We start from the raw sequence: 23,569 nt of genomic DNA, 5'->3' as shown, positions 1-23,569 counted from the left end.
CCCTCCAGCTACCAACCCCCGCCCCCTCCTCAGCCAACCCCTCACCCGTCGCGTCACTAACGTCATCACAAGCGCCGCGCGAACGGCGTTGGCGCGAAGGGGGGGATGGAGCCGCAGCCGCCCCGCTAGCAAGATAACCCCCAGCGGCATGGTGAGCGCAGGCCGGGTGGGCACCCCTCGGGTAGTAGCGGACCCCAGGCAGGGCGGGATCCCTCGCTACGCTCGGAAACGAGGCTACTTCCGGGCCACCCGCCCGCTTGTCCCCCCCCCCCCGGACTCTCACTCGCCCCCTCCCTTTTGCCCCCCCCCCCCCCCCGCGGTAAGTTTCCCCGGAGGCGCCCGCAGCAGTGAACGGCCTCGCTGTGAGTGCCCCGGCTCGAAACCTGCTGCTCGGAGCGAGGGTGGGGGCAGAGCTCTCGGGCACGTGCGGGGCGCTGCTGGCGCCCGTTGGGGTGGTTACTCGCCGTTTGGAAGGGCCCATCTGTGGGTGTGTTGGGGCAGGGCCTGGGGGGAGCCGCGCGTGCGGACTCCGGGCCCGCCAGGCTCCAGGTGGTAAAGGGGTGTAAGTTTGTACTGGGCATGCGACCCGGTGTCCTCTGCTTAGCTCCTGGCTGAGGCTCCCTTCTTAGATCACTGTCTGCATCCACCTGGGAACCAAAAGGAATGACTGTTTTAACTCAGTGTTTATTTCACTGTCTCTGTATTAGGGGTGGGCAGTAAGTTTTGTTGGGAGGGGGCCAGTCCAAGAATTGGGTAGATGGTCAAGGGCTACACTTTTCCATGATATTAATGGAGGTGGGGTGCAGCAGAGAGCTCAGAGGTAGGAGAGTTTGGGTGCAGGATGGAGTGTGAGGTCTGAGAGGGAGCTGTGAACAGGGGCAGGGATGCAGAAGGAAGTGTAAAGGGTTTGGGTTGTGACTAGTATTTCCTCTAATTTTTCCATCTATGTGTAGAATAAATGTTGTGTGCTCTAGGGTATGTGTACTATTCTCTACTAATCAGCTGGGTGGCATTTGACTCTGTCCTGGTTGGCTTCCCAAGCACTCATAGGGTACACTGCTTGTGACCTAGGGCAAGGCATTAGTGAGTAGGAGAGGATTCTAACCTGGAGAACAGTGTGTGTGTGGGGTGCAGCATCTGGGATGGACTTGTGATCTGGGGCAGGGAGTTGGGGTGTGGAATGGGGTGGGGTGCCAGGTGGAGGTTCTGGCCGGGAGGCGCTTAGTCTAGGTGGGTACCAGCTAGCAGTCCAGTGGAATCTATGGGTAGGCTCCTTGGAGGTCGTGCTCCCATATGCCATTCAAAGTGGCTGGTTGCTGGGGCAATGTGCATCTCTGCACAGTGTGTGCTATGGGGTAAGAGGGCCTCTGGGCACTTTCTGCACTGCAAGCATGGCCCAGGCAGCTCTCATTGGCTGGTTCCCACCAGTGGGAGTGGTGAGATTATGTTGAGGGCAGAAGGTAAAACCACCTTTCCCCCAACGAGCACACATCATGCATCCTTGGTCACCAACCAGTAGATCGTGATCTACCGGTAGATCTCAGGGGCTCTAAGAGTAGCTCTTGAGCCCTCTCTGAACTGTGTGCCTGCGCAGTACATTTACATTAGATTTCCTCATTTGAGGAGCAGCTACTCACCAAGCAACACCATAGGTGAGTAGCTGTGAGGAAGGGTGGGAGGTCGGGAGGGCTGAAACACCCCAGCCAGCTGACTCTGGCTTTCAGCTGAAAGAGGCTGCCCCGCGCTCCAGCTCATCGGTGGCTTCTCCTCTGCGCCTGTCCACATGGGGCTTGGTGCACCCTGGCTGAGCGCCATGGCCAGCTGGCCGGGCAGCTGCTTCTCTTCCCTCCAGCCCGGCTGCCCTGCGCTCAGCCCAGGGAGGCTGCGTCAGGCTCCAGCTGTGCTGGAGCAAACTTCCCAGGCTGAGTGCAGGGCAGTTGGGCGGGAGTGAAGAGAAGCGGCTTCCCGGCCAGCTGGCCATGGCGCTCAGCCAGGGTGCACCAAGCTCCACGTGGGCAGGCACAGAGGGGAAGCCGCCCGATCAGCTGGAGCATGGTTCAGCCTCCTCCGGGCTCCACAGCCAGTTGGCCAGGCAGCTTCTCCTCTGCGCCAGCCCATGTGGAGCGTGGTGCACCCTCGCTGAGCTTCAGGGAAGGGGCGGGGCTTCAAGGAAGGGGCGGGGCAGTCAATCTTGGCTTGGTCTGTCTTTTAAAAAGTGATCTTGGGTGGAAAAAGGTTGGAGACCACTGTCATACATGCTGGCTTTAGCAGTCAGCTTCTTTGAGTGGGGGGAACCTACCCAAAGGTCCTGCTGGGTTGAGGGATACTTGTGGTGCAGTATGGTGACAGGCTGCATTCAAAAGTTTTTAGGGGGCTAGAGTGGCCCGTGGGCTATATTTTGCCTGCCCCTGCTATATATGAATACTTATTTTTTTGACTGAGGGCGCTATTTTAATGTTTCAGAGGGATAGCCGAGTTAGTCTGTAACAGGAAAAATGTAAACAACAAAAAGTCTAGTAGCAACTTACCATCTATATGTTTTGTTAGTGTTTAAGTTGCTACTAGACCTTTTGTTGTTTACGTTTTTCCTGTTTTAATGTGAAAGTAAAAATCAAGTTAAATAGGATACTTAATCCAAATTAAGGGTGTCAGTGAATAGATTTTTACAGAAGTAACTAAAGAGGTGAATTAAACTGGAACAAAAATAAAGCTGTGTTTTGCATGCGTTTAGTCTCTCTTCCTGCCCATTACCCATTTTATCTCTTGATCATATGATCTTGCTTAGACATGCTCTATGTAATTTGCACTTTTAAACTAAAGGTAGATTCTCAGTGAGTGAATAGAACCGAATCTGCAAACTGTGCTTGCTACTGGTACAATAAAACCAGTGCTCCGAAGTAAAACAAGCTGTACAGCAAAACTGCATATTTACTGGTATCTGTCTACATTAGGGCTGTGTCTAGACTGGCAAGTTTTTCCGCAAAATCATCTGCTTTTGCGGAAAAACTTGCCAACTGTCTACACTGGCCGCTTGAATTTCTGCAAAAGCATTGACGATCTTATGTAAGATTGTCACTGCTTTTGCGGAAATACTATGCTGCTCCCGTTCGGGCAAAAGTCTTTCTCCGAAAAACTTTTGTGCAAAAGGGCCAGTGTAGACAGCAGAGATTTGTTTTCTGCAAATAGCCCCGATCGTGAAAATGGCGATCGGGGCTTTTTTGCGGAAAAGCGCATCTAGATTGGCCACGGACGCTTTTCTGCAAAAAGTGCTTTTAACAGAAAACTTTTCTGTTAAAAGCATTTCTGGAAAATCATGTCAGTCTAGACGTAGCCTAGGGGTTTCTGCTGAAAAAGCTATGGTAGTCAGGCTCTTTATGCTGCTGATATAGCTATACTGGCACAAATCCCATAGGGCCTGAGTCTCCTGAGGCTTCAGAGGTCAATCTTCTAGTGTTTGATTTAGCAGGTCTAGTAAAGACCCCTAAATTGAACGGGGAGAGCAGCCCCCGCAGGTATCCAATACGCCTCCTCCTGTGAGGAGTAAGGGAAGCCGATGGAAACGTTGGCTTCTGTTGGTCTCCCGCTGTGTGAGGATGCCACCATTAAGGATGGTGAATTGTGGTTAATTGACTAGTCGATGGAATTTCCATTGACTACTCAACTAGTAGATAGGCACTTCCACATTTGTCCTTTGAAATGTACAAGAGCTCCAGCTGGGGCTCTTGTACATTTCAAAGGAGGAATGCGGAACTTTGCATGCAGGCTGGGCCAGTGGGAAGTCCCGCTGACTCTGGGCTGCACTGGGGTGTGCCTGCTTTGAAATGTACAAGACTCCCCAGCTGACCCCGGGTTCTGCTGAAATGCCGCTGGAGCCCCTTTGAAATGCTGTTTCAAAGGGGCAACTGCCTCAAAGCTGATCCTGGGCTTAGCTGTGCGGCGGCTGCCCCTTTGAAACGCCGCCTTCGTGTTTCAAAGGAGCAGAGCCATGGAGCCTGGGGTCAGCTGGGATCTTCTCAGCTGACCCCCGGTTCTGTGCGGCATTTCCCCAGAACCTGGGTCAGCTGTGCGGTGCTGTCCCTTTAAAATGGCTGCATCGGTGTTTCAAAGGGACAGCACCGTGGAGCCTGGGGTCAGCTGGAGACTCCCCAGCTGATCCCGGGATCCATGTGGCATTTTAAAGGGGCAACGCCGCACAGCTGACTTGTGGGGCTGCTGCCCCTTTGAAATGCCACCTTGGGATTTCAAAACAGCAGTGCTGCGCAGTTGATCCCTAGCTCAGCTGTGCAGTGCTGCCACTTTGAAATACCGCTTCTCTTCCCCGCCCCCTTACCGCCTCTGTTTGATAGAGGCAGCAAGGTGGGGGCGGAATCGACTAGTTGACTGACTGGCCGATAAGCATTTTCTTTTATCAGATAGTCAGCTAGTCCTTAACATCCTTAGCCACCATGGCTCGGCTTAAGGTAAGCCAACTCCAGCTATGCATTTTGTGTAGCTGGAGTTGTTTACTTTAAACTGAGCTGCCTGGTCTAGTATAGACCAGGACTATTTTTTTTATTTTTTTTGCTATTCACAGATATATATGGCATGAAGAAAGTGTAATTTTGTGCTTCATATAATGTAAGAGCTTTATCCATACATAGTGATGTCCTTTTTAGTCTAACAATTTTGGATGCACCACCTACTACAATCCAGTTGTTTAACAAGATTATTTTTTCCCTCTGGAAACAATGGGATGTCTGAGGAGTTTGCAGGATAATATAGCAATACTGAAAATAGTAAACAGAAGACACTTGAAGGACAAGTACAGTCTTTTATTTTAGTAGCTTTAAGGTAAATTAAGCACTCAAATCTAACTTTATTCAGAAAGTGTGTTCAGATGGCTTATGTGCTATTATCTTGAAGCTTTGGCAATTTGCTGAGAAACTAATTTTAAACAATTGAAGAAAGCTTCTTCTGCCTTGATATGGGGATCGAGATGATTTGCAGCAAGAGAATGGAACATAGTGTTAACACAGACACAAATTTTGAAGTTAAATGCCTACAGATACTGCATAGTATAGTCATAAGGTTAGTATCAAAAGACAAGTGGTAGTATTAGCATGCACAGTGCTTGATGGATGAATAGAAGATGCTTGTTTGAGTTCACCAGTAATGGAAACAGGAACACTTACCCAGCCATTAAAGACAAATAATCCATTTTCTCTTGTCTATTAAAAATCATTAGCATCACTGAGCCACACTTATGTACTAAAGATGACCCCAATGGATTGTAGCTTAGGTCTTTTGTAGACTTTGCTTAGGGCACCTCTGTACTGGCATCAATGCATTACTAGAGTCAGGGATGTAAATGTCCCTCAAAATAGTTAATTGGTTAGATGAAGAAAATTGTATTGTTTAACCAATTAACTGTTGGGGGCAGGGCAGACAGGATGGAAGGACTTACTGGGACAGCCGACAGGCATGGTGGTGCGGTATGGCTCTGGGGCTGCTGTGGTCTAGCCAGTGCTGGGGTCCTGCCTGACCACAGTGTGACCCCCTTCTCCAAAGCCTTTCACCTGCTCACTCCATCCCTCCCCCATTCTCTCTCACTTTCACCATACTGGGGCAGAGGCTTGGGGTACAGGCTCTGGTCTTGGATCAAGGATTTGGAGTGAGAGGGGCTCTGAGCTGAGCTTGGGGCAGGCAATAGGATGCCAGAGGGGGTTCTAGGTGTAGGCTCTGGGACGGTGTTTGGATGCAGGGGTGCTTGGGGCCAGGGCAGGGGCCTGTGTGTATGAGGGGGTTCATGACTGGGTTAGTGTTTCAGAATGTGGACTCCAACTGGGCACTGCTTACCTCAGGTGGCTCCTGGGTGGTGGTGCAGTGAGGCTAAGGTAGGCTCACCCCTGCCCTAGCCCTGTACCACTCACAAAAGCAGTCAGCAAACTTAGTCATGTTGTGTCCCCTTTCTGCTCTATGGAGATAGGATATACAGTGAGAGAGGGGGCACCTTGACATCAGCACTCCTGCTCTCCCTCCCCTGCCCTGCACTGCACAGCAATCAGGAAGCTCCTAGGGGTGGGTGGAGGCAGCTCCAAGGCAAAGGGCAAGAGGTGCACAGCAGTAGGGGGAGGGGCAGCTGAAGTGCCCACACTTGATAGCCTCTTGGCCAAACCAGTCAGGATCACCTGTCAGAGGCTCCAAGATTTACCAGTAGATCCTGTTCTACTGGTTGGTGACCACTGCATTAACAGGTCATTAACTATTCCAACATAACTTTACATTTAAACTAAAAGGATAAAACTAACTTAAACTCACACCTATGAGGACTGATATTTAAAAGTGAAAATGAAATGTCTTCCTCCTAATTAGTTTGTAGTAGAAGTGAATATATTATGGCTGAACCCAAAGGTCCCAGGCAGCATTGTAATAAGTTTTTTGTGTAGGTGGATTTTTCACATATCAACAAGACTGTAAAATTGGTGATCGTGATTCAGAGGAAGATGCAGTGCTTGAAACTACTTCAGTCATTGTTTGAGGTTGACAGCATGCCTTTAGATTTTAGAACTATCCAATTACAGTAAAAATTCATAACTTGTAAATTACCATTATTACCCTTGTGGCAAGATAGCTAAGTACCACTAATAGGCTACGTCTACATTGGCATGATTTTGCACAAGAATTCTTTTGCGGAAGAGTTCTTGTGCAAAAACTCTTCCAGAAGAGAGTGTCTACACTGGCATATGCCTTTGTGCAAGAGATGTGCTTTTGCGCAAGAGCATCCGTGCCAGTGTAGATGCTCTCTTGCGCAAGAAAGCTCTAATAGCCATTTTAACCATAGGGCTTTCTTGTGCAAGAAATTCATGTTGCCTGTCTACACTGGCCTCTTGCGCAAGAGCAGTTGCGCAAGAGGGCTTATTCCTGAGCAGGAGCATCATAGTTCTTGCGCAAGAAGCACTGATTTCATACATTAAGATGTCAGTGTTCTTGCGCAAGAACTAGTGGCCAGCGTAGACAGGCAGCAAGTTTTGGCACAAAAGCGGCCACTTTTGTGCAAGATCATGCCAATGTAGACACAGCCATAGAGTGGTACTAATTATTTAGGTCTCAACCCTTTATGGAGGTACACATGGGGAGATCCTTATGGAAATAGTCCCCTTTACTTCAGTCCAAAAACATCTTCTTAAAGAGTCAACATCTTAATTGTAATTGAAATCTAACAAGTTTAAGTTTTCATTAAAGTAAAACTTCTAAAACAAGACTACCATTCAAACCCTGAGAAATAAATTACAGGCTTTATCAGGAAAAAAAAAGGCTAATTCTTACTTAACAAATCACATGTTCTATTTTGTCTTCTGACTCCTCCTCACAAAGGAGCCAAAGTAGTATACTTTCATATCAAACTTATCTAGAATAAGTCTCTTAGTGGCTCTACAAGCTTGTGAAAATATGCAGAAATATTAACAGCATGACCAATACTTAAAAATCAAAACTAACATTACTCACAGTTCATAAGAAAATACTATTGGTCTTAGTACTCATTGGAAACTAAGGTGAACTCTAGAGGGGGTAAATTAGACAGTGGTGTTACCTGGGTAGAATATAGTCAAAGGCCACACCCTCCACCTGCTATAAATTCAGACCAAATGATTCTATGCTGCTCCTATAATGGTTGCCATTACAATGGATGCAATACCTGGAGTTAATGATGTTAAACAGGTATAACAAACTAGATGATTCTTTTTTAAAGTAAATAGTAATACTAAGGGCTTTTAAAAGATGCTGGGTCTATGTTTTTAAGAAAGCTATGTGCTCATACAAGATATTCCTAAGGTTCAAACCTTTTATTTCTGCAGGTAGAACACTTTTTTGGTTCTTATAGTGGTAGGAAATATCGTCAGTATGTTATCCCTTTGAGATCTGTGGGTTGATTAACATTGTTGAACTTGAGAAAAATGATCAGATACTTGCTTGCTGGAGAGCTATACCAAACACTTTGCTAATGCTAAAGCCATGGTGAAATGACCAATTTCCCCCAGATTGTGAAAAGGTGGAGGGTGCTATTGTTCAATATCCTGAAGTTATTCATGAGTTTTGCTGAGGAGTTTCATCTGTTAGGTTCTATCCTACAGATAGGTTATTCATTTGATCTATAAAAGACTCTGGGTTATACTTGTCAGAGTTTACTGAATATTTTTGGTGCTACTTGCAACTGTTTGTTAATCCTCTGTCCTGTTAATGATGTGACTCTTTGTTATACGTTGCAATATAATGGCTGGCAGAGGTATTCCACTAAGGGAAAAGTGGGCGCTTGAAATGATCGGTAGTGGAAAGGAAAGCTGCTGCCATGGGTGCCTCAACTGAACAAAGGTTGCTCTGCATCTGCAAGTCCTATAAACAGGAATACATTCAGTTCTTCAGGTATTAAAACGAACTTCTATATCAGTGAATAGCAGAAGAGTTGCTGAGAGAGTAATTTGCTTTTTAAAAAAAAATTATCTTGCTCTTTTGTGGAGGGAAAGGTCGAAGTATTGTATGTTGCCTTTTTAACCCTCTCCCCCCCCCCCCCCCCCCCCGTTTTATTAGGATATCAGAAAATTCTTTGAGGTTGTATCTACTGGCAAGAAACATGAAGGTGAGACAGTGAAAAAGTCAGAGAAAACCAAAAATGGAGAAGATACATCCAATAGGAAGAAGAAAACCAAGGAAATCAAGGTCAGTTTGTTTTCCTCAGCTGCATGCTATTCTGGGCTTGGATTTGAATGTTGCTGTGCTATGGGACTGCTCAAGTCTGTGGCTCTTTCCTTACAACTTGTTCTTGGTTTAAATGTTATTTTCAGTGGTTTCTCACAAGCAACTGATAAATGTTTGAGTAATTTCTCTGTAGTCAAAATTCCAATTGGTCTTTACAGTCAGGGGAACATTTTTACTTGTATGTTTTAATATGGTACTCTGGAATGTTGTCTATAATAACATAGTCTTCCACAGTAGTCAGTATTTCTGCTTTCTGAAGAGCATTTAGGCTGGGGTTTATGTCTTGTGTGGCAATGAGAAGTGGAAAAGGAGAAATATGTTTCCTAAATCAAATTTGGCTAATAAAACTGAGCAAACACAGTTCTCTAGTCTTAGAACTATTTTCTAGGTTGGATTTAAGTTATAGCAGAAGTTACTTCTGTTTCTGCATCCCAATCTTCTTGTAACATCCTTTTCTTATAGGATAAAAAACTTAGTTTTCCATGTACTGCGGGGGGCGGGGAAGATTCTGATACTGTCATGGAAACAATCCTATGAAATATATAAGCAAATTCTGGTAAGGTCCTGATTATGTAAGGAGCTCTGTTCAGGCAAATGCCCATTTATTTATTGTGTTTACATCCTCAGGCACCCTTGATATAACTTATATTGCTGTCTGTAGGGTGTATTTTTAAGATAAGCTGCCATTCTTGAGCTTCCAAACTATTTTTGCGATTGTCTGATACCTGGGGAAAAAAGATTGTCACTTTTGTACAGGGCACTACCTACATGAAGCTCATTATAGGCTCAGAATCAAAGTATGTAATGGGATATTGTTAACATTAGGGTAATTAATGTGAGTAGAAAGCATAATCAGAATGCAACTCTGTCTCAAAAGGATATAACAAAGTGGGCGGGGAGTTCAGAGGCAAGTGATAAAAATGAATAGAGGCATGGAAAGATTTCTGAATTAGGAGAGATTGAAAAGATTCACTGTTTTAGCTCAGAGACCGCTAGTGAGAGGGAAGATAAGGATACAAAATAATAAATTGTATAGAAAAGGTGAATTTGGTACATCTCTTTACCCTCATAACTCAAGAACAAGGAGCTGTGCAACAAATTTAAAACTGGTAAGAAAGAATTTCCTTATACAACCCATAGTTAATTTGTAGAACTGAAAACGTAATTAAGGTACATAAGAATGGACATCTTGGTCAGACCCAGTAGTACATCTAGCCCAGTTTCCTGTCTTTCAGTGCTCTAGAGGGGATGAATGGAAAAGGTAATCATCAGGTGATCCATCCCATCACCCATTCCTAGCCCTGACAAAAAAAGGCTAGGGACAGCATCCCTGCCATTCTAGCTAATAGACATGATCTATCCTGCATGAATGTATGTAGTCCTTTTTTAACCTCTGTTAAAGTCTTGGCCTGACAAGGGGTTTCACAAGTGTAATGCTTAGTAGATTTCAAAATAGAATTGGACATTTCCTATGAATAATAGATACATATACATTTACATTAGATAGGAATAATATATTTTCGCAAGAGTTATAAATGACTACATTCTACCCAGGGGTATAAAAAGGGTTAAAAAATACTGTGTAGCTGATGACAGTTCCATCAGTTACATGTTTAATGGGCACCCTGGCCCCAAGGGCTCCTGGCTGTGTGGAAGTTTAACCATTAACAGGAACTGATTCGTCCCTAGTCAGTCAGAAGACAACCACCAGTTTGTCTGGTTCAGGAAGAAAGCTCCCATTTAGGCAGATGACAGTACAGTTGTTTGTTACAATATTTTTTACAACTTCCATTTAAGTGTGTATGGGATTGGCCACTATCAGACTGGCAACTAGACTAGATGGTATCACAGATCTATTTGTTATGGTAGTTAAAAAAAGAGGGAGCAAACAAATTATATATTAGCTAGTACATTTATTTCTGCAGGTGCCCAGATGGTTTTATTTCTGATTAGATTAGTTGTCCAAATTCCATAAGGCTGTTTAAAATTTCAGAGGTTTTGAGGATGATGTATGATAATTTTAATTTTAAGCTTTCATTGCTTTATTGCATTTGTTTTATAGCTACTTAAGTACAAACTTACAGTTTAAATTCTCAGATTTATTTTTACACATGAACATTACTATGTTTCTGCTAGAAATTAATGTAATGCAGTTCAGTAACTAGAAGCTGTAAGCATAGAAATAACTTGATAGTGTAAATAATGGACTTTTACTACTAGGTGAAGAGTTCAACTAATGAAGATGATACCAAACGAAAGCAGACAAACAAGAAAAAAAGGATAATCTATGATTCAGGTAAAATGTTTTACTGCTTTAGAATGCCACTTTGTGTCTTTTGTAGTACTGCTAGTTAAAATTGAGGGTTAGCAGGTAATTGCCTCTCAATAAAACACACTTAAAAAACCCCCCAGACTCTTAGATGATTGTGCTGAAGAACAAATAAAAACATTTTAAATACACTATGCTTTTTGTTTTTAGTGGCAAGAGTCATTCATTGCCTGGCTGTTACCACTATGAACAGTTACATCTTATGTTGTTGCTCTTCAGTATCACAAAATGCAGCATTGCATCTGTAGTAATATTTGTTAAAAAAGCTAACCCTACATATGTATGCAAAATAACTTTCACTAGATCTCCGTCAATAATTGGAGAAACCCAGATCTGAACTTTAGACTAGAACTGGCTTACTCGGTGTCTTTCAAAATGGTAGCTGTAAAGGATGGTTTCTATTTTAAGAGTCTTGGCAGTTCATTTTGTTGTTGTTGCAATTTTAAGGCCTCCAATTCAGAGGTCCAATCTGCTTGAGTAAAGCTCTGTATGAGACACACAGGAGTCTGGTGATGTAGGAAAAATTTGCAGGATCGGGGCCTGTATTGCTGATATTTAATATTGAATAGGTTTGTAAGATTACTTCTGCAAGTTAACTTGCATGTCCATTTGTACCTGTCTTGACATGCAGACATTGATAAGCATTTGTTCTGTGCTTTTACGTATTTAAAATTTCATGCTTTGAAAAAAGTAAAATTGAATTGAAAGGACTGCTCAGTCCACTCTTATACAATATCTGGAGAATAATCAGTACACATTAGAATAGGGTTTATAAAAAAGTTTTTCAAGATTTAAAAAAACCCCTAAGTATTAAAAAATTTAAAGCTTTCTGGTTTCTCCCATTGTTACTGTCATTTCTTCCTCCTCTGAATGCTGAAGCCTCATAGCGTTATAACATTGGAAAAAAGATTGCAGGCCTCCCTACAGTTTGTGTCTTTCATTGCAGACTGTTGATTGATTTTGCTTTCATGCTGCTTCAAGAGTACAAGGTTGGGCTAATTTTAAAAGAAAACAGTGGGATGCTTTTAACATGCAGAACCCATAAATAAATAAGCTTGCCAGAATGTTGTCATTGCATATACATGAAAATGAAGAGAAATAGTATATTAAGCTGATCCTTATTTCAAAATTAGTGGGTACAGCCCACTTCAATCGACATATTTTGTTAGTTTTTAAGGTGCTACTAGACTATTTGTTGTGTTTTAAGTTTTTCTAGTTAGACTAACTCGGTTACTCCTCTGAAGCTTTCAAAATTAGTCTTTAATGCAACATATAGTACAGAATGAACCTCCTAAATCTGGGACTTTCTGGTCTGGCAATATCCATGGTTTGGAAGGACCAGCAGTGTTGCTGGATCAGAGAGCCCCGGCTGTGGGAATGCGAACCTGCTGGGAGTTCCAGCCAGGCAGGGCAGCAGTGGGGGCTGGGGAGCCATTTCACCAAGGTGCCCCAGTCTGGGTTGGCAGTAGCTGGTGAGCCCCATCCCTGGGCAGGACAGCAGTGGGGCCACCACCAGCAGCTGATGAGCCTCTTCCCCATGAAGCCCTGGCTAGACAGGGCAAAGTAAAGCCGGAGCCTGAGCCAAGTCCTACAGCGCTGGGGCCTAGTTGTAGTGGGGCTGGAGCAGAGCCAGGTGCAGGGAGGGGCAGCATGTTAGGAGGGCAAAGCATGGTCCTTCCCTGACCTGGAAAATTCCCTCATTTGGGACTGGTGGTGTCATGAGGTGGTGGAGCAGGGAGGTCCAACCTGTATATGCAAACTAGCAATACATCATTAATTTACTGAGTGCCAGCAGTGTGCCTGGCACTGTCTCCATGGTGCGGGGGAAAGAGGGGGGTGGATGAAGGGGCAGAGTTGCAGGGTCCCAGAGCCTGCTTGTGCCGCCCCCAGGAGATAACCCTGCTGTGGCTCTGCATTTTAAGCTCTTAGTACCGTATTTTCCGGCGTATAGGGCGACTGGGTGTATAAGACGACCCCCTATCTTTTTAATTAAAAGATAGGGTTTCATCTTATACCCCAGCGCCCCTCCGCCTCCTTTGCTCCCGGTGTCCCTGGTCTGCTGGAGATGGTCCCCAGCAGACCAGAGGCACCGGGAGCAAAGCCGCCAGGAGCGCCTGGGCTGCCCCCCCCCCCCCCCCGCCGGAGCCCCTCCGCGGCTTTGAAAGCCTCGGGGGAAGCCGGCGGGGGGGCATCCCAGGCGCGCATGGGCTGCCCCCCCGCCGGAGCCCCTCCGCGGCTTTGAAAGCCTCGGGGGAAGCCGGCGGCGGGGCATCCCAGGCGCGCATGGGCTGCGCCCCCGCCGGAGCCCCTCCGGGGCTTTGAAAGCCTCGGGGGAAGCCGGCGGGGGGGCATCCCAGGCGCGCATGGGCTGCGCCCCCGCCGGAGCCCCTCCGCGGCTTTGAAAGCCTCGGGGGAAGCCGGCGGCGGGTCATCCCAGGCGCGCATGGGATGCCCCGCCGCCGGCTTCCCCCGAGGCTTTCAAAGCCGCGGAGGGGCTCCGGCGGGGGGGCAGCCCATGCGCGCCTGGGATGCCCCGCCGCCGGCTTCCCCCGAGGCTTTCAAAGCCGCGGAGGGGCTCCGGCGGGGGGGCAGCCCATGCGCGCCTGGGATGCCCCGCCGCCAGCTTCCCCCGTGGCTTTCAAAGCCGCGGAGGGGCTCCGGCGGGGGGGCAGCCCATGCGCGCCTGGGATGCCCCGCCGCAGGCTTCCCCCGAGGCTTTCAAAGCCGCGGAGGGGCTCCGGCGGCGGGGCATCCGGCGTACAAGACGACCCCCGATTTTTGGGGGATGTTTTTTAACATCAGAGGTCGTCTTGTACGCCGGAATATACGGTACATTAAAAAAGCAGAGCCTCAGCAGGGTTAGTTCCCAGGGCCAGCGCAAGCCAGGACTGCTTAGCCCCGGCTCACACAACCCCCGGGAGCTAACCCTGCCGTGGCTCTACAGTTTAAATGTAGTAAGAGCTGGGTTGCTGCATGTGCAGCTCCAATTACATTTAAACTACAGAGCTGCAGTAGGGGTAGAAAGCACCCCTCTCCCCATCAACTAATCAAGTAGTCAATGGAAATTCCCTCAACTACTCGATTAGCTGATTAATTGCAATTTAACATTTCCTAGCTCACAGTCCACAATGACTAGGGCCTTACCAAATTCATGGCCCATTTTGGTCAATTTCATGGCCATAAGCTATAATAGTAAATTTAATTATTTCAGTTAGTTAATTAAATCTGAAATATTCATGGTGTTGTAATTGTAGGGCTCCTTACTCAAAAAGGAGTCATGGGGGTAGGTCTCAAGATTACTGTAGGGTGGCTTGTGGTACTGCTACCTTTACTTCTGCACTACTGCAGATGATGGCACTGCCTTTAGGCTACATCTATACTGCACGGTTTTTGCACAAAAACAGCTATTTTTGTGCAAAAACCCATGGAGCGTCCACACCTCAAATGCGCTTTTGCACAAGTAAATTAACAGTTAAACAGCAGAACAGAAGGCTTTTGCTGGTGTAGGTAAATCTCCTTTTACGAGGCATAACGCCTTTTTGCGCTACATCTCTTGCGCAAAAAGGCAAGTGTGGACACTCCGAAGGGGTTTCTTGCATAAGAAACTTCTATGAGAAAAAGCACAGGTGCTCTGGTGGCCATTCTCAGAGCTATTCATCCTGCTTAATCAGTTAAACCTTAACCAGTTAACGCTAAGGCTACATCTACACTACATGCTTTCTTGCACAAGAGTGTCCATGCAGTGTGGATGCTGTCTTGTGCAAAAGCACATGGGCTTTTGCGATGTGCTTTGAGGTGTGGACATGCTCTTGTGCAAGAAGTTTTTGCGCAAAAACTCTTGTGCAAAAGGCTGCTTGTGCAAGAAGCATGTAGTGTAGATGTAGCCTTAGCGTTAACTGGTTAAACCTTAGGTTTAACTGATTAAGCAAGATGGAGTTCCCAACCCCTGTATTCCTGGCTGATGCTTCCAGTTCCTCGCCCTGGCTGATGCTGCCTCCAGTGGCCCCTCCTGGCGTGCCTGGCTTCGTGTGGGGCTTCTGGCTCCTGCCCCAGCCCAAAGTGTGGTGTGTCCAGTGGGGCTAGATCAGCCTTCTGCTTACAGAAGGCCACAGGCAGGGGGCTGCTCCCAGGTACCAGTTAACTGTTACCTGGTAAGCATCACCCAGTATCAGAGGCAGCAGCACAGGAGGAAGAGAGGGCAGGCAGGCGGGATGCTGGAGTAGCTTCTGTCTGTGGCAGCTAGGCAGGAGCCAGATTGTGCTGAGAGCTGTTTTTTAAACAGAGGCAGCAGGATGAGGTGGAAGGGGGCTCCCCGGGAGCGGGGCCAGAGTACACTGTCTGCTGGTCCCACTTCCAGATATCATCAAATAACCATGTAACTGCTAAGATTTGGTGCAGTTACATGATTATTCAATTATATGATATCTAACACCCCTACTGTTCCCTCCCTCTACATTCTGCCAATTGGTGTGAAAAAGTCCTTTGGTCATGTACTGGAGTTTACGTTTTAGGCTCCAGGTATGTCCTACAGCAGAAGCAGCATGCTTAGTTCAGGCAATAGGGAATGCTGCTTTTTGTCAAACAAAAGCTCTGGGTGATTGATGGCTTCTTAAGGAAATCCCATTTAGTCCTTGTCCTATTTGAAGGATGGTGGCCACAACAGAAGTCTCCTAAATTAGAGGTACTGCTTTGCTGAATCTCAGAATACAGAGAAAAAGGAAGTCCTTTTGTTCTTATAACCGATGTCTTGAACTGTTGTTTAAAGACTATATGTATTTAGAGGATAATGATACTCATCCTTTGGTCAAATACAGATTCAGATGAAGAGAGGCAGTCGGTAAAGAAATCTAAGAAGCCATCAGAGAGAGAACCATCCTCTTCAAAACCTGTTAAAGTTCTTAAGAAGGATCCTGTTTATGTTTCAGAAACAGGTAATGTGTGAAGCACATGATCTATTCAGCTGTTATCAGAGGGTTGCTGTTACTAAATATCTAAATAAAATTGACATCATATTTAAGGAGGAATCTTTTTTTTTTTTTTTTAAGGGGAAAAATAAGCTTTAGTGAAGTGCCATTTCCAGGCTAGCAAAGTCTTCAACAGACAAAAGTGATGGGATGTTGAATGGTCATTGGAGCTTTTAAGGTCCTCTCCTCCCTTTCGTGTTGGAGATGGTGGTCAGTTTTTTATGATGTCTGGTCAGGTGTTTTATCATCTCTCCTTACTTTCATTGATTTAGTCAGGAATGTCATTTCAGGAATTGGCAGATATACTTCTTTCAGATTCCTTGAGTGATAATGTTTTTAATCCATAGGTGTCAGGGATAAAGATGTTAACTAGTGGTTAATTTACTAGTAGTTCCATCAACTACTCAACTAGTAGATAGGCACTTCTGCATTCCTCCTTTGAAATTTATAAGAGTCTCTACTGGGGCTCGTGTACATTTCAAAGGAGGAATGCTGAACTCCATGTGCAGAAGCCCTACGACATCCCTCCCTCTGCTGGGTAGAAACCCCCATCATTCCATCCTGCTGCAAGCAGAGATCCCAAGCTCCCCCATCCCAGTCTGGTAGGTACAGAATGGGGGAAGGGATGAGGGGGCTTTACGAGGAGCACGTTAACAGTCTGTATGTGGCTCACAAGCGACGGTTTGGCCACTACTACAGGCAGTCCCCGAGTTACGTGGATTCGACTTACGTTGGATCCGCAGTTACGAACGGGGATTTTCTCGCCCCGGAGGACTGGAGCGGCGAGACGCCTGGTCCCGCTGCCCGCCTCTTCTAGGGCGAGAAAAGCTGCTCCCCGTCTCCCTGGTCTGCTGGGGGAGCCAGCAGACCAGGGAGACGCGGCGCAAAGTGGCGGAGGACCTGGGCCGGACCCGCGGCGCTGATCTGGAAGCGCCGCAGGTCCGGCCCCGGGTCCTCCGCCGCTTTGTTCAGCGTCTCCCTGGTCTGCTGGCGGGGGACACAGCTAGTGCCCCCCTCCAGCAGACCAGGGAGACGTGGAGCAAAGCCCGGGGCCTGTAGTAGAGCAGGTGGGGCGCTGCCGGTTGGTCCCGCAGCACCGCTCCTTGGCGCTACTGGACCAACCCAGCATCACCCGAGCTGCTCTGCCCCAGGAGTCCTGATTCAGCTGCTGCTGATCAGTTTCAGCAGTGGCTGAATCAGGACGCCTGGGGCAGAGCAGCTGGGGTGCTGCTGGGTTGGTCCAGTAGCGCCGAGGAGCTGCCGCGCTACTGGACCAACCCAGCAGCACCCGAGCTGCTCTGCCCCAGGCGTCCCCAAGTCAGCCGCTGCTGAAACTGACCAGCGGCTGACTACAAGAAGCCCGAGGCAGAGTTGCTCTGCCCCGGGCTTCCTGGAATCAGCTGCTGATCAGTTTCAGCAGCAGCTGACTTGGGGACGCCTGGGGTTCTTAAGTTGAATCTGTATATAAGTCGGAACTGGTGTCCAGTTTCAGCCGCTGTTGAAATTGATCAGTTTCAGCAGCGGCTGAATCTGGACGCCAGTTCCGACTTACATACAGATTCAACTTAAGAACAAACCTACAGTCCCTATCTTGTACGTAACCCGGGGACTGCCTGTACCTTCCTACTCCTTATCAGTATTTTCATACATGCAAGGATCACATGAGCTCTCCTAGCCATAGCATCATGCTCGGAGCTCCTGTTCAGCTGATTATCCCCAAATTCTTTTCTGTTAGTTTCCGTAATGTAGCCCCATATCCTGTGTAATCTCCATTCTTTGTCCCTACGTGGTCATCTGCAAATTTTCCCAGAATATTTTTAGATCCCCCCCCCCCCCCCCCAGATTTATAAAGTTATTGGTTAGCAATGATTTCAAGAACAAATACCTGAACACATTCTTTGGAGAGCAAGTGACAATAGTACATTTTTAGATTTGTTATGTAATGTGGTGGTGTGATTGAGTGTTTATGCATCTGACAAAATAGGAACATTGGTCAAGGTTAATAGTGAAATCCCTGAAAACTGCAGCTCAAGGTTACTCTTATCTAGTGAGTTCTAGGTACACACAGAGGTTGACTTAAGCTATGATGAAAGCAATTTCTTTCTACAAAGGTTGATGTTTCGTTCATTTTTTTTGCTAATATGTGTGTAATTCATTTATTGATTTCATTGGAACTGAATAATCTTTTCTAGACAGGCAAGCATACTTTAATTAGCTTATGTGTTAAGCCAGTAACTGTTTCAACATAAAAAATAAATTGACTCTGAGTCCATGATGATGTCAGCAAATGTTGATGTTTTGTTCAGGTAGAGAGATGGATATGATTTGAGCTAACATTTAGAGGGGCTTTACATTCTGTGGACTTTGAATTTTGTTTATTTTTTGTACAGTAAACTTCCGATAATCCGACACCTTTAGGACCCAGGGGGTGCCGGATTATCAGATTTGCCGGACTATCGGAAGGGGGGCTATGAGGGGTCTGTGGTGGGGGGGATGCCATCCCAGACCCCTCATAGCCCCCCCTTCTGATAGTCTGGCTCTGCCCCAGGCGTCCCTGATTCAGCTGCTGCTGGCCAGTTTCAGAAGCGGCTGAATCTGGGACGTCTGCAGCAGAGCAGCTGGAGTGCTTCCGGGTTGGTCCGGTGGCGCCGACCCTTGGTGCGGTGAGACCAGCCTGGCAGCACCCCAGCTGCTCTTGGGAATGCCTGGGGCAGAGCAGCTGGGGTGCTGCCGGGTTGGTCCCGCAGCGCCGCTCCTCGGTGCTACTGGACCAACCCGGCAGCACCCCTGCTGCTCTACCCCAGGTGTCCCCAAGTCAGCCACTACTGAAACTGACCAGGGGCTGATTCCAGGAAGCCCGGGGAAGAGCAGCTCTGCCTCTGGCTTCCTGGAGTCAGCTGCTGGTCAGTTTCAGCAGCAGCTGAATCGGGGACAGCTGATGCGCTGCTGGGTTGGGTCCCGCAGCCCCGAGGGGCAGCGCTATGGGACCAACCCGGCAGCGCCCCAGGTGCTCAGCCCTAGGCGTCCCCGATTTAGCCGCTGGTCAGTTTTAGCAGCGGCTGAATCGGGGAAGCTGGGGGCAGAGCAGCTCCAATGGTCTGGCTGCCTGGAGCACTTCCGGTTTCCTGATGGTGCCGGACCATCAGGAGTTCCAGACCATTAGATGCCAGACCATCGGAGTTTTACCGTACTACTCTCAGAGCCTTTCCCCAAGCTGCTTTGAATTTTTAGTTTTCCCCTGTCAGTTTCTCTGACAGCAGCATTAGCATTACTTTTGTTGGTGTAATCAAGATATTGCTGCTCACATTAAAATATATTTTTCTAAAAGCTATCCAAATCCATTCAGTTCAAAATTATTTCCTTTAATTGTTTAAAACTTTCATGAAATTGTTCCTGTCACAGATTTTTTTTTCCTCAGACTTTTTTGTTTCATGCAGTCTTTCCACTTCTTGTGTGATAATCTTATTTGCAGAAATTATTTGTCTGAAATATCCTTTTTGTAGTTCAGTTAGTCTTCATGCTCCTCCAGATATCATCTGAAGGCTGTATTTCGTCCTTTGTCCTTGTAAATTTATTTTTTGCTGTTTAACTCTGTATTTTGGAATTTGATTTATGATAAATGCTATATGAGTTAAAGTTGCATTGTTTTGCAGAAAAGAATAAATGACTGAATTAATGAAATGGTTAATTTTTTTCTATTTATCTTACTGTTGCTTTTGTGCTGTACAGGCCACTAGGTTTACCTTGTCTAATCCCACAACAAATATTTTTCATCATTGCTGTGTACTTGGTTAAATCAAACTCTGTTCATTTAGCTTATTGATTGTCAAGGACAGAACACCATTAATTTTACAAGTAAAAGGAAGGGCTATTTATAAATACCTCCCTTGCTAAGCATTGTCTCTGGTAAAATAGTCCAGTAACTTGGGAGAAATCCAAATACTTCTTGTACCTGTTAAATAACATTTACTTTTTACTGTTTAATGAAGTATGGGACCTTGAGCTTTGTTTGTGGAAGATGACCTGTTACTATGCTGCATTGAACCTTGTCTGGTTTCATCAGGGTTTGCTAGTTGGCAAGAACTGTGTGGGGTTGGTTGTGTGTGTGGTGGTGTTTTTTTTTTTTTTTTTAAAGCTCTTAAATACCCCTGACTATTAACACAGATGACAGTATCCTCGTGGATGTGTCTTGATTGCAACAATACTTATGTGTATGGCAAAACTAACACTTTTCACTGATGCTTTACAGCATTAATATACAATTCCAGTTAAATCTAGGGAACAAAGTATCCAAACTGATGTGTGGGAAGGATTGTTTGTGATGGAAAATTATCTCTTGAGAGAGGTTTTGTGTGTGTTTGTAACAAAAAATAAAATTACTACTGAATTTGAACTTTGAAGTTTACAGGAGAGTAAGAAGGGCCCAGTGTTTAGGGAGGAAGTCTGAATCTCAGTAAACCTGGGTTTCCCACTCTTCCTGTGTGACTTTTGGGCAAGTCACTTAGTCTTTCTTCTTCAGTTCTCTGTGAAAGGGGGGGAGTGACAACAAAACTCTTCTATCTCAGAGGGGTGTTGTGAAGATAAATTCATTAACAATTGTGAGACAGTCACATATGATGGTAGTTATATAAGTAATTTATAGTGTCTTCACTGCAAAGAGAAACCTGTGACATGGAGTCTGAGCCTAGGTCAGTTGACTCCGGCTAGCAGAGCTCAGGCTGAAGGGCTAAAAATGAGTCTAGACATGCTTGCTTGGATGGGAGCTTGTGTTCGAAGACTTTCTCTGCTTGCTGGGTTTCAGAGCATAGGCTCCAGCCCAAGCATAAATGTTTGCCTGTTATTTTTCTCCTTGCAACCTGAGCCCCTTGAGTTCAAATCAGTTGACCAGGGCTCTGAGAGTATATTGTGGGGTTTTCTTTGAAGTGTAGACTAGGGATGTGACAGTGTAGTCAAGAACACAGTTAACTGATAAGCCTGGGCTCCTCGGTTAACCTTCTTGGTTACGTGCAGGCCGTCACCTCTTCTGCCCCCCTCTCCCCGTGATGGGGGGCAGATGCAGTGCATGTGGGGAGCTGACTGTCCAAATCGACTGTCCTCCCATGCTGCTGCTTCTGTATTGGAGGCAGCAATGTGGGCAGGCAAGCAGGAACTGATACATGCAGGAAGCTGCTTCTGTGGAGCTGCCTGCTCCCCTTCCCCTCATGCTGTTGTCTATGATATAAATGAGACGCAGTGCTCATGGAGAGCCAGATTAAAAGCCGGATCCCTGTGAGCACTGGCTCCTGCCTTCTTCCCTCCCCCCACAGGTAAATGTGTATTCACTGCAATTTTCAGTGGATACGTGTGTACACACACACACTGGTGTAGACCTACATTCTGATAGCTACTATTAAATACTACTAGCTCTGTTAGTCTTTAAAGCACTTGATGAATTTTAATAGTTAATATAGTTAATATTTGATGCAAGTCTAATAGAGCTGTCAAATTACAGGAAAAAGCGAATTCAGAAAAATTTAACATAAGAGCTTGTAAAGCACTGCCAAGGTGTATTTCCTTGGTCCTGCCATGAAAACTTGAACATGTTTACTATCTGTATACTTTCTTTAATATAAGTGAGGAGAATTCACAGATGGAATTAAGTTTAAATGTTTGGTAATTTAAAGTAACAAGCCCACCTAGCTGTTGTATTAATACCTAGGGCTTGTTTTACTAATTTGGCATTCGCTCACTAATAACTCCTTCAAAGTATGGTAGATGTGTATTTAGTGCATGTGGAAATTTAAAAACTACAATCTTTATCTCTTCTGAATCAGTTCAATTGTGATGGCCATATTAGAAATGCACAAATATGCTGGTGATTTCCTGGCTGACTTCTGCTGTTGATAGTCCTGCTCCAGCAAAAGGGTTTTCACTGGGTGATAGCAGAGGAAGGTAGAAATGAAGAAAGCTGATATGATTGCAATTGATGGGAGAAATTCATCCCCTGAGTGAGCTTCTGGAGGAAGGAGGAGAGCCTAGTGTAACTGCCAACAAAGTATGCTGGTGTATTCTTACACCATAATGAAGTAATATTTGGACCATACTAATTCATTCATGTTTCTGCTTACTTCTCTGTGTTAGAAGTGCAATTTGTACAGGACTAGAGTTTTGCTTTTTAAAATGGCATACAGTCTATATAACAGTTTTTCATCAAAGTTACTGTTTATGTGCTTTATTCTTTCTAAGCATTCCATTTTATTATATATTGTGTATATTCTGTTGGCATCTTTACTCATGTTTTGTATGTGCATCACGTATTATGGGATAGGGATATGAAAGGTTAACCGGTAAATATCACCCTAAATGGATAATGCTTACCAGTTCTTGGTAAACCGAGTGGGGAGCAGCTTCTCACTAGGAATGTAAGCGACTAGTTGTTTTCTTCTCCCCTCTCTCCCCATCCCCATTGCCTCTATCACAAAGAAGCAGCAAGGGGGGGGGGGGTGAGAGGAGAGGTTGCTGAGGGAACTGGCTTAAAAGCTGGCTCCCTCCAGCATCATGGGAGAGGGCCAGGGGCGCAGCGGCGGCCAACTTTGAAATGTACAATAGTCCCCACTGAGTCTCTTGTGCATTTCAAAGAGGAAGTGCTGCTTGGGGCCAGCGGGGTACTCTGTGTCCCCCGTTGACTCCCGGCTCCATGTGGCGCTTCTGGTTTGAAATGTACAAGAGCCCCACCAGGCACTCTTGTACATTTCAAAGTTGGAACACCACTTGGAGACTGGGGCCAGCGGAGAGTTCCCCGCTGACCTGAGGCTCCATGTGGCACTCCCTCTTTGAAATGCACAAGAGCCCACACAGGGGTTGTTGTACACTCCCTGCCCCTCCCCCCCAAAAGGAAGTGCCGCATGGAGCCCGGGAATCAGTGGGACTCTGCACTAGCCCCAAGCTCCACGCAGCGTTTCAATTCTGGAAATGCACAAGACCCCCTACTGGGGCTCTTATACATTTCAAAGGCCGAACACTGTGCTAGATCTTATTGACTAATCAAATAGTTGATGGCAATCCCATTGGCTATTCGATTAGTTAATCAAAATTTAACATCCCTACTCCCCGCCTTCAGTGAGCAGGGCACTGCTACAGCTCTGCAGAGGGCCCGCTGCAGACAGAGGCTGCTCTTATCTGGAGCAGCCTTGGTTTGTGGTGAGCCTGGGCACCCTGTAGGTAGGAACTGCTCCGGCAGGGGCTTGGAGCCAGGTACCAGCAGTAGAGCGAGAACCAGCCCCAATGTGGGGCTGAGGATGGGCGCCTGTGTTGTGTCAGCCAGGCTGGAGTGATCCCCTGCATTGTTCCCTCTAAGATGCGTGCCTACATGGGTGTGCACAAATAACTTGAATCCCGCCCATCTCCTCAGCAGAGAGGTACAGTAGCAATCACCTTCCTGGAAGGTAAGCCGCTGGTGGAAGGTTTGGTGCAAGAATCGGGGGGCTCAGCTGTTCGCGTGGCCAAGGCCCTGTCGTGGCTGCCCGATTGCTCCCTGGGTGGGTCCATGTGGTGGCTGCCCAAA

The 23,569-nt window shown here is 46.4% G+C and overlaps 1 protein-coding gene across 2 annotated transcripts in view; it reads left to right on the top strand.

Annotated features, from left to right (window-relative positions):
* The window catches only part of RFC1 (replication factor C subunit 1), an 81,819-nt gene continuing 58,250 nt past the window's right edge, over window positions 1–23,569 (top strand). Inside the window, exons 1-4 of one of the 2 annotated variants that reach the window (XM_075930561.2) lie at window positions 1–151; window positions 8,566–8,694; window positions 10,954–11,029; window positions 15,877–15,993. In XM_075930561.2, the coding sequence (XP_075786676.2) occupies window positions 149–151; window positions 8,566–8,694; window positions 10,954–11,029; window positions 15,877–15,993 (325 nt within the window). In that variant the 5' untranslated portion in view covers window positions 1–148. Of the gene's footprint in view, window positions 152–7,632; window positions 7,699–8,565; window positions 8,695–10,953; window positions 11,030–15,876; window positions 15,994–23,569 lie in introns of those variants that run through there. The other variant, XM_075930560.2, reaches the window with a different exon arrangement.

This window comes from Pelodiscus sinensis, chromosome 4, assembly GCF_052426305.1.
Source record: "Pelodiscus sinensis isolate ZL-2025 chromosome 4, ASM5242630v1, whole genome shotgun sequence".
In the NCBI taxonomy this organism is placed as follows: Eukaryota; Metazoa; Chordata; order Testudines; family Trionychidae; genus Pelodiscus; species Pelodiscus sinensis.
Note: the sequence above shows the minus strand (reverse complement) of the source record. Positions and strands in the feature narration are given on the sequence as shown.